The sequence below is a fragment of the Mustela nigripes genome, chromosome X (assembly GCF_022355385.1).
Source record: "Mustela nigripes isolate SB6536 chromosome X, MUSNIG.SB6536, whole genome shotgun sequence".
NCBI classification, from domain to species: domain Eukaryota; kingdom Metazoa; phylum Chordata; class Mammalia; order Carnivora; family Mustelidae; genus Mustela; species Mustela nigripes.
The window spans coordinates 96,568,393-96,580,202 of NC_081575.1; the positions used below are offsets into that span (position 1 = coordinate 96,568,393).

Sequence of the window (11,810 nt, forward strand, 5' to 3'; positions counted from 1 at the left end):
AGTTGCGTGTAGCAGTTTAAATATGGACTGCCGATTTAGATAGGTAGCATCTGAGTACTATGGATGATTGTACACAATACACATATATATGACTTTTCATATTTGTTATTCTTAAGTCATCAGAGTACCTTGTACCATTCAAGTTGAGCCTCCTCAAAAGAAAGTTTTCATACACTCAGTTGAAAGAAAGATAGGAAGCTTGAAGTGAAAAACCACATGGTCACATATGCTACCATATTAGATGGGCATTTATTCAAATAGTTTTCTTTTGAAGTGAATGAAAATATTATTCTTGGAGTTTAAAAACTAAATGTGCAGTGAAAAACATTTTCAAGGAATTTTCCTGATCTATATTTTAATACTTACTGGATTGCATTTATTTAAAAACGACATGCATGTATGGTATATTTTTTTAAATTACTTGCAATATTCAGTAGCCATTGACTACATCATTTTTTACTAATGCCCTAATATTTGTCCTAATTTGGACATAGAGATTATTTAAAGTAGATGATTTGAAATAAGTGTACATTTAAAATATGTTCACTTAAGAGTGAGTGTGTTAAAACGTTAAGAATCGTAGCCATCTGACACTTGTCCACATCCATATTTCTGCATGGGTTGGTTGACATTATAGATGACATTTAGTTCAGTTTTCCAAACTTTAATTTCTGGAAACCTACCAAAAATCAAAGCCAGAAGAATGCTTCACACCAATTGGTGCCTTGTGTGAAATGACGAACTACCTTACAATCCTATCTTCCTACATATCGCCCACTACCAGGTGTACCCTTTTGAGCTGGTTGGCATCCTTCCTAAATTCTTTTCAAAGCTCAAGTAAACCATACGAAAGCAAAACTATGAGCACAGTATCTTAGAATAACTTTCCTGGCAAGTCTTAAATTGGATTTTTGTGTGTGTTTAAATGACATGTTTTATTATCTCTTGTTAACGATGTACAGCTTTTTAAAAACCAAAATGAAGACTGTACTTGTTGTTTTTAATCAGAGTGAAGACAATGAGGGTACTGTAAAAGAATTGTTGCAAAGAGGAGACAACTTACAACAAAGAATCACAGATGAGAGAAAGCGAGAGGAAATAAAGATAAAACAACAGCTGTTACAGACAAAACATAATGCTCTCAAGGTATTAGAGCTAAAATTATAATATACCTTGCCTGTGGGTTTTTTTTTCTTATGTAGGATAAAATATATTGTGCATAAATAAAATCTGCTTAAGAATCTTAGTCACCAAAAAATATATTTTTCTTCCTGTTCAGTGTATGTGCTTTATTTAACATTTTTGAGTGGTGTCTTTGATTTTGAAAGAAGTGTTGCTTAAAAGAAAATGTGTTTTTTGCCTGAGACAAATTTTTCTGAGTAGTGTTTGGGAAATATTACAGTACATTATTCATAGTGTTTATACATTTAATTTTCTAATGTAGCTTATTTTTATATTATTTTTACGTTTGTCTTAAAAGACCTGTTTAACTGCCAGAATAACCAATTCATATTTTTGTGGGTTTTCTGCTGCCTATATTTGATTGAAATTATGTAAAATAGGTCCAGTTTTTTTGTAATCTAGTATTTGTTTAATAAGACCTGAGATTCTACTTAATTTTTTTTTCAATTAACTTCATTTTACCTTTAAGAGAGTCACTCTTTGCAACTAACTAATCGTCTACAGTGTCTAAATTCATTTATACAGGAATTCTCAAAAATAATGTCCTTGAAGAAGAACTGGTAGTCTCGTATTAACCAGCAGTAGTGGATAGCCTCAAACACTCATGTGACTCATCTGGATGTGTGCAGGAAGGACAGAGTAGTGTTGGCTTTACTATAAAAATATTTGGGAATTTCTTGACATGACACTGGACTTATGTAGAGTTTTGTGAAATAACTTGTGTTTTTTAATGTGCTTATCAATGTTCCCTATTGGCATGCATGGCTGATTTTCTAATACTGTTAATTGCCAAGCCTTTCATTGTAAATCACTCTTGTAGAGCTATGTAGTTATGTGGGTAGATCTACGTACTAGGTGGTTGAAGTCTTCTTTCAATATGCAAATAAGAGTATAAAACCTTTCCCCATATAGTCAGACAACCAAATAAACACTGCTGAGAATGTAATTACACAATAATGTGCCTGCAAGGAATCCACAAGAAAAGTCTAATTGGCCAGTAGGTGTTCTGATGGTAACTGCTGATAAATACAGTAAATAGAAAAGGCCTCCTCCTTGAGGGAGTGCAAGAGCAAGCCGTAATGCGCTGAGAAAATCAGAAATCTGTGTAATTCACACACTTCCAACTGTGACTAGGCTTTCTAAAGCATCTATAGTGGCCATATGATGATATGTGTCCTACTGAACAGCAGTGTTTAATGGTTATCTGGCATCTCTCTAAAGAAATCTATATAATGTCTCTAAATATCTTCACACATTACGCATCACCTTGTGCTTAGGGAATGAAAGGGGTTTGAGATTTTATGACCACAAGCCCTTTCTCTTGGCAAAGATGTGACTTGTGTCACGAATAAGACATGGCTCAGGGCTCATTCACGTGGCTTTACCCTAGTACCTTTGAAAAAAGCAGCATTCCATCTGGCTCATCCCAGGCATGTATTACCTCCACAGGAGGTTTAGAAATTCAACTAAAAATGTAAACTGCAGTAAATTTTACATCTTTGATTTTGTACAAAATGGAGAATGAAATTTAGATCAGTCTTGCAAATAAGTGTTAAAAGTGATTATGAAAATCTACTCCACTTGCCAAACTAATCTACACCACCAAATTCAGTAACATATTAGTTATGTTAGTAACCCTGCCAAGTGGCTCCAGTTCCAGTCCTTATGAAATATTTCAAAGAGGGTCAGAACTTTTCCAGAGCAATGACTATTTCAGCCATTCTTTGATACTCATTCTTTTCTTTTGCTCCAGTTAAATCTGTACATGAAACCCTAATTACTACTGTTCTGAAGAAGTGAAAGCTGTATTCTGAGCTCTTATATTCCCTTGTGTTATCATAAAATGGCATTACAACAAATTCTATTGATCGGGGAAGACATTGGGTGTGCTTGTAAGGAGCAAGATGATTAATTTCCACCCTTTGTTGATTTATTAAGCAGTTGCCCTTATTTATCTCATCACGTCAATTGGAAACTATACACTTTCGTTTTCTTTTTAAACTAATTCATCATTTTGCATTTGGAACACAATTTGGTATAATAAGAAAAAGTTGGCAATGGAAGCCTGAAAAGAAAGAGCATTTTTATAATAGTTGTCATTTTCATGTACATTCACAGATATATATCTTTCACACTTCTATGTATATGTCTCAAAACAATTCATATGATAACTAAGATGATCATATGTTTCTATTCACAAAATATTCATGGCCTATGAAAATTTTACAGGGATGGCTAAAACCATGAATGTAGTTGCTTGATTATGTAAACTTAAAATTTTTTGATGAACCCAGGGCTGAAGATACAAATTTTAAAATCTGTATCTATTTTAAAAGTCAAGTACAAATTCATTAAATTTGTGCAAGTCTTTGGTTAATACAGGTATATTCGTATACTAAACTATTTCATGTAGACTACACAATAATTTAGTTGACTCGTTTAGTCAATTAAATATGACAAGATTCCTGAACAAATTTGAACATGCCAGGAGAAAATACTTTAAGTGAGTTGTCCAGTTTCCTTAGCTTTGTGTGAATAGGTCCTGCCACAAAAATACCTAATTTCATCATTTGTTTGTATATTTAGCACTTAAATGTGAATTTAAGTGAAGCGGTACAAGAAGATGAGGGGTTCATTATTTGTGAATAACTACAGCCAGAAGTGTACTCTCTCTTTCTCTCTCTCTCTCTATATATATATATATTGATATTTTAATAATATCTGCACCATGAACAGGATTTGAGGTCTCAAAGAAGAAAAAAGGCTCTAGAAATTTCTCACCAGTGGTATCAGTACAAGAGGCAGGCTGATGATCTCCTGAAATGCTTGGATGACATTGAAAAAAAATTATCCAGCCTACCTGAACCCAGAGATGAAAGGAAAATAAAGGTAATGTTTTAGAATGTCACTACTAGATTTTATTGCTATAGTTAAATTTCTCTACTTTAACATGTGTGGATCATATTTAAAATTGTTGATGTTGTTGCCTCTCTCTTTTAGTGTTCTCTCTGATTTGCTTCATTTCCTTGTATTGTGTTTTATTTTGGTAAATTTATTGTATTGTTTTTTAAACTGACATAATGTGGGATGAATAAAATGCTTTATTTTTAGACAGTGTAAAATGAATTAAACAACCTGAGGGTTTTGAAGGGGCGGGGGGTGGGGGGTTGGGGAGCCAGGTGGTGGGTATTGGGGAGGGCACGGATTGCATGGAGCACTGGGTGTGGTGCAAAAACAATGAATACTGTTACGCTGAAAAGAAATTAAAAAAAAATGTCATATGTTTCCTGGTAAAATTGTAATTGATTTTGTGTATCTTTGTTCCAGATGAACAAATGACTTATCGGTATATGGACGACTTCTTTCTCATGTTAGCACATTCATTTCATCAGAGCATCTTCACACATCAGTGTCAAATCTCTATAGATTGATTTGCATATTGTCCAGAGATGTTTTTTCTGTTATTATTTTACACTTTTTATTTTGCTTCATTCTCTGTTGAGTTCCTCAAAACTTTAAAATGAAAGTAAATAACCACGTGTCCTCTAAATTATATTTTCTGTGGATGGTCCCTAAGAAAAATGAGTAGTCAGTCCAATTTGGGTCAGCCCCCAAAACACCAGAGGAATTGAGAAGAAAGAAAAATGTTAGATGAATTTAAATATGTTCTTAATTAGAATATCTAAAACTGAGCATATGAAAGATAACTGAAAATAGCATTTGGATTCTTGGTGAAGATGACCGTGATGGCTTCCATATTTGTAAATTACGGAACATGACAATAAAATGACAACAGCCTTTGAAATTTCTGAGAGAAGTATGTGCTGCTTGCAGGTTGGTTGATGTGGTTAGCTAACTGCCCTGGGCCCTGTATTGATTTTGCTCAATAGGAAATTGATCGTGAATTGCAGAAGAAGAAAGAGGAGCTGAATGCAGTGCGTAGGCAAGCTGAGGGCTTGTCTGAGGATGGGGCCGCAGTGGCAGTGGAGCCAACTCAGATTCAGCTCAGCAAGCGCTGGCGGGAAATTGAGAGCAAATTTGCTCAGTTTCGAAGACTCAACTTTGCACAAATTGTGAGTTGTTATTGGCAAACCCATGTATGTGTTTGCAACTACTACCTAATAGGAGAGGCCTACTAACAAATGAAAAAACAAAACAAAACAGAACAAAACAAAAACCCAAAAACAAAAACAAAAATTAAAACTTGGGTGCAATTTCAGGCTTCTAATAGCATTCTGAAAGTGAGCAGTTTCCCCTCCTTTTGGCTTCTGCAACACTAGTGATTAGTTTTTCAGATTAAAAGCACAATAAATTAACAGCACATAGGGAACAGGCCCTTTATCAGAAATGAAGACTGCATCTTAATTTGTTTTGCCACATCATTTTTTTCATAACATTGGCAATGTGAATTTGTCAATTGATCATACATTTACATTATTTCAGTGTCAAATCCAAAAATACATATTGCTTTCCTGAGACCATCCCATGCTAATTTTACTTTTTAAATGTATACATGGTAAATAATAAATCTTTTGTGAGACATCTTCTTATATCTCCTTGCATAAGAACCTTATCTTATTGACTTAGAATAGTAGTTTAGTCCTCATACCTGGCTTGGCTACTTAATGGGTTAAAAGGCTTTTTAGAAGTGGATGCCTAGTAAGATAGTTTATGACTGATAGCAGATTGAAAAATATCAAATACTGTGACCAATGAAATATTATAAGCTGAAGGGAAAAGGAACAACTGTTCTTTCAAACAACTGGATGGATATTTGGTGATTTTTCTCCTTAAAAAGGCAATTCATAATCATAAATTTGTTCTTCCTAGCTCTCTATTTGTAATAGGGTATAAACCCATAGGATTTTTTCTAACAACTACATTTTTTGTTCCTATTCTGAGATATCATAAAGTGAAGAGGAATGGTTACTGCTATGTAATTATGCAAAAATAGTGCTTCTCACAAAACAAATACGTTAAGGCTGGAAAAGAAGGATTTCTTAATATGTTATGTTGAATTATATGAAACCAACAGATACTCAATCATTTTTGACCTATGTAAATGACAGTTTCATTTGTTTCAATCTTCAGATGGGACTTTGTGGAATTTCTTGTGTGATATTGTTGAGTCTATTTAATATGGAGTATTTTAAAAATATGCCTTAGATACCATAGCTTTATTTTATAAGCATATAATTTTGTTATGCTGCTTATTAAACAAGAGAAAATATACAACAAATTATTGTTACTTCTTTTTACAAAACATGAATACACTGTTTTTGATGAAATTCAGGACCCTAAGATTTAATAACAGCTGAATATCCTGAGAAGTTGGAAGAAGTAATATAATATATTGAGACTATATTACATTTGAAGTCCTATTCCAGCTGATTGCACATTTCAGCCTATTATTCTTTCTATTAGATGTTATGAACATAATATGTCATAAATCACTGCAGCTTATACTAAGAGAAAGACTGTGCCTGTGGATACAAAATGAATTGAAAGATTAAGGCAACCATAAAGAAAGTTCAAGTAAAATATTTTCACTGAATTTAATAGATCATTCAAGAAGTCCCTTGCTTTGATTTATCTGACTACTAACTAATTTCTCCATTCCAATTTTCCCCATATCTTGACACATCCTATATACAGGATTAGATTTTTTTACAACCTGGGTAAGGTAAGTTATTAACATATTATAGTTAAATGGACACAGGATCGAAAATCTCCACAAACCACCTACTTAAAATGTCATTACATCCTTATACATAAAGGGCTCTCAATGCATATTTGTAAAACATAATGATGATTGGTAAAATAAACCTAGGACATGTAAACCAGCATAAAATTTTTAAAGTCATAGTAAAATGTTAAGATGTGTTTTCCCCATAAACGGTTTCTTCTTGATTTTATAACTAAATACAGAGAACCAAATTTCAGAAGGTGAGTACCAAACTTCAGAAGATTCCTGGAGTGGGGAATATATATATATATATTAAAAGATTTTATCTATCTATCTATCTATCTATCTATCTATCATCTATCTAAGAAAGAGAGAATGCATGTGTGAACACAGGCAGAAGGATGGGCAGAGGGAGAGGGAGAAGCAGACATCCCACTGAGCATAGAGTCCAATGGGGGCTTGATCCCAGGACCCTGAAATCATGACCTGAGCCAAAGGAAGATGCTTAAAGGACTGAGACACCCAGGTGCCCTTGGCATATATTTTTATATGAACTCTGGGTATCCATGCTAACAGAAGTAATAACAGTATGTATGAAGAACAATCAATTTAATATTATAATTATATTTGGCTTTGAATTTTTACTAGGCCTAAAAAAATGACAGATAGATAGATAGATAGATACAAGATGTATCTTTTTATTCCACTGGTTACTAATATATATTGAAAAACTGATTTCACATGTCCACCAACCTAGTTAGAGTCATCTTTCCCAATTATCATACAGTGAGGCCATTAGAGACTAGCCAGCCACAAGTGAATAACTTAACCAAAAGTTATGTTTGGAATAATCCCACAGTGGCTCTGATACAGCACAGGTCATCATAACTTCAGTATTCTTTACCTCCCCCTTGTTCCCCTTCTCTATTTGTCTCATCTTTCATTCTTCCAATTTTCCCTTTCTCGTCTTCTCTAGATGTAAGTTCTAGACTTCATTTGGACTTAATGATTTTCAGTTAGCCTTTCATATCTTAGAAGTAACAATTCCAGATTGCAGGGAGTACTTGAAAGTGCTTAACATTTGAGAGTTGTGTTTAAAATGAGAAATTAATTTTGCGTATTTTAATTAATTTTGCTAGTAAAAATAGCAGTCCCTGGGATGAACAGTCCAGAATATGAATCCCACTCTGTTTTCTAGCTGTATGCTCACGGGTAAATAAATGTCTTTCAGCCTGATTTCCCTCATCTGCACAATGGGGAATATGGACTTTTATAACAAAATATAGTAATATTTATAAAACACCTGTTGTATTATAGGAGCTCAATTAATCAAAATTTTTTCCTCTTTCTGTATATAACCCTGGAAAAGAGACATTTTTAAATTTTATGTCTTTATAGACTGTTAAGAGGATTCAGCTTGGCATGTACCATAGATTTATGTTATTAACAAGGATAGATATATTTTGTTCAGTGTAGATTACAAATTAGAGTCCCTCATCCTTGAAAACATAGTTGTATCCAGAGTAACAAAGCATTTGCAGGAAGTTTCGTGCAAAGATGGTGATTCTACCAATGAAGGCATAGTTCCCCAAAAACATGTCAGGAGCTCTCTTTCTAAATTCTTACCATCTATGTACAAGTAGAGAAAGAAACACAGAAAAACTGAAGGCTTTGAAAATTTCTCAATAGAAAATTACATGTAATTTTTATTAAGTATAATTGTAGCATTTGAAAATTAATCTCCCAGAGCTCAAGAAAATGCAGCCAAAAAATTACACAAAGAAAGTACCACCACAATCCAGGAACTCCTAATCAAAATAAGCTCACAGACTAAAATTACAATGGATATAAAAAATTCATTTTATGGATGATATTAACAGATGCCAAAAAATAAAAGGAGAATGCACATCTGAGGAAATCAGAGATAAGAGAACAATCAGCAAAGGACATTAAAATAAGTGTTTAATTTTTTTTAAGTAATTGAGTTTTTTTAATGTTCAAAAAGATTTTTAAAAGGATGTAGTGGAATTCATACAATAAAAATAGGCCATTTTGAATTGTGAAAAGGAAGGTTTGAAAAATAAAACATCTTGAGATTAAAATATAATTATTAAAATAATAACACAAACAGCTTTTTAAATAGTGGATTCATCATAGAAGAGTAATGAATATATTCATTGAAGGAGATTGAGGATAATTTTGCTTTGCTGAAAATACTGGAATATGTAGAGAATGGAATAAAAAACTCACATATATGCATGAAAAGAGTTCTGGATTGAAAAAGTGGAAAGCCGGGGGAAGAGACAGTATTTTATATAAATGACTGACATTTAAGAAAATTGAATAAATCTCAGTTTACAGGAATCCTCAAGTTGAATAAAGCTCAACGAGACTGGAATAAATAAAAACAAGTCATACCTAGCAAAGTCTGAATGAAACTCAGAACATCAGTGGTGAGGAAGGTGTCATAAAAGCTACTAAGGATCAAAAACAATACCTACAGGGTGACAAAGTTGACAGAAGACTTTTCATCAATAACAGATACTGGAATACAATGAAATAACATCTTCATATGCTAGGCAAATTTTCAAATGTCCTGTAAACTGTGATTCAAAAGTGAAGACAAAATATTTTCAGACATACAAGTACTTTCAGATAAGCAGAACTATGAGAATTTATTACCTGTATATTCTTGCTGAATTAATAAGCTATATGCTAGTGTAAAAAAGCAAAATTAAGCCAGGAATAAGGAACAAGCTATATAAAGCTATCTAGAAGTCTATATATAAGGAAGGATTTTTTTTTATTAGTTGTACTCAGACACCAAAATTGTAGCAAGTGCTGCAAAGGGAAACAGAAGGCTATGAGAATGTAGAAGTGTTTTGACTCAACTTAAAGAAGAATATAATAAATAAGAGGCTCATTGTAGAGGGTCAAACAAATATAAGGTTTGTACCTAATGTGTTCAGTATGAATTATTGCTAATTAATATGTTCCTCAGAAGCAATAAATAAATAAATAAATAGTAACCCTTTGGAATAGGTATGCATACATGACCTGTCCCAGGACTGGGAGCAAAAATAATGCAAATATCAGAGTGAAAGATGGCAAAGAAATGTCCCTTTTCTAAATACAACAACTCCACTTGTCCTGCATATCCTATACCTTCAAAGATCAAGTAAATAATGCTGATATTCAACGTTTATATCTGACAACTTCTTCAACTTCTTTTAGATGCCTAACAGATATGTGAAATGTTAACATACCCTAGTCAGGAATTAACTGATTGTCACCTCTACATAATTTGGCTCCAAACCAGCTCTGTGGGCATTAGTAAATCACCCTGTCACTTAAGTTCAAAACCTAGACATCATCCATAATTGTTCTTTTCTCCTCTGTAATCCTTGTAATTCATTTCAATTTCTTTTGGTTCTACTCAGAAAATACAGCTTTAATCAGACCACTCAGTATCTGCATTGTGGAAACCCTAGTCCATAGCACAATGATCTCTCATCTGGGTTACTTCAACAGTCTCTAATCCTTGCTTCTGGTCTTTGCCCACCTACATGGTATTCTTTCTGTGAAGCCAGGGGCTCCTAAAGCATAAGTGAGATTCTCTCAAACCCCTGCTGCTCACTACCCTTTCAATGAAATCCCAAGATTTTACATGATTTGGTTCCTGCCTGTCTTATTACTCCAACTTTGTCTCCTTTTTTGCCATTCTCCCTGTCATACAGGTGTAAAAATGTCTCCTCCATACTTAAACACGCCATCACCATTTCCATTTCAGGGCCTTCATACGTTTTGCTTTTTCACGGAATATTTTTCACATAGACTTTTACATGGGTGCTGTAACTCAGCTGTCCTTCCACTTATCAACAATAAACATTTAGTAGAACTTTGACATATAATCTGGACAGGTAATACTTAACAGGGTTTTTTTTTTGTACTTTAAGAATATTTTTATACTTCTTATAAGTATTTATGTCAATTGGGAATTTAAGATGATTCTCTAGAACAGCAGATTTCATTGCAGTTACTTCCAGAAGTGTTATACTGAGACAAGACAAAGTTTAACACTGAGGTGGTAGAGTGAATATGAGCAAGATTACGATACTCTATTATAAAGGTTAGTTTTTAGTATATCACAGTAAATTACAGGAAGGTATGTTAACAACATTAGAAGTATACATTTCTAAAAGAGGCAAGTTCTTGAAAAGTAGGCAGAAAATGAGTTTTGTTAGTAGTTTCACTTTAAATGCTAAAGAAATGTATTAAATAAATTAGTCCCTTAGGTGAATAATTTTTTAAGAAAAAAACACTTTTATAGTGTGAGCATTCCTCCACTTTTAAAAAATTGTTTGAATTTGAATAGAACCTTACATCTCTATAAAGAACTTTCATGTATATCCAGTTTGTTTCCACTAATAACCTTCTTATTAATAACCTTATTATTTTCATTGTTATTTTATACTAAAGAAAATATAAATGATGTTAATTATATTTGTCCAAGGGCACATGTAGGAAGGAGAAGACACTACACGTGGACTCAGTGCTTCCTGAAATAGAGTGAGAGTTGTTCAAAAGAAAGAAGGGTTTTCTTTTTTCATTAATTATTTTAACGTATAATATATTATTTGCTCCAGGGGTACAGGTCTGTGAATCATCAGGCTTACACACTTCACCACACTCACCATATCACATACCCTCCCCAATGTCCATAACCTAACCACCCTCTCCACACCGCCCTCCCCGTGGCAACCCTTAGTTTGTTTTGTGAGATTAAGAGTCTCTTATGCTTTGTCTCCCTCCCGATCCCATCTTGTTTCATTTTTTCCTTCCCTACCCCCCAAATCCCCAACTCTGCCTCTAGAATTCCTCATATCAGGGAGATTATATGATAATTGTCTTTCTTTGATTGACTTATTTCATTCAGCATAAT

General features: G+C 33.4%; 1 protein-coding gene across 1 annotated transcript in view; it reads left to right on the forward strand.

Moving 5' to 3' along the window:
* DMD (dystrophin) overlaps positions 1 to 11,810 on the forward strand; it is a 1,970,015-nt gene that overhangs the window by 756,525 nt on the left and 1,201,680 nt on the right. Inside the window, exons 39-41 of the mRNA XM_059385278.1 lie at positions 1,009 to 1,146; positions 3,919 to 4,071; positions 5,073 to 5,255. Coding sequence (XP_059241261.1) covers positions 1,009 to 1,146; positions 3,919 to 4,071; positions 5,073 to 5,255 — 474 coding nt within the window. The remainder of the gene's footprint in view (positions 1 to 1,008; positions 1,147 to 3,918; positions 4,072 to 5,072; positions 5,256 to 11,810) is intronic.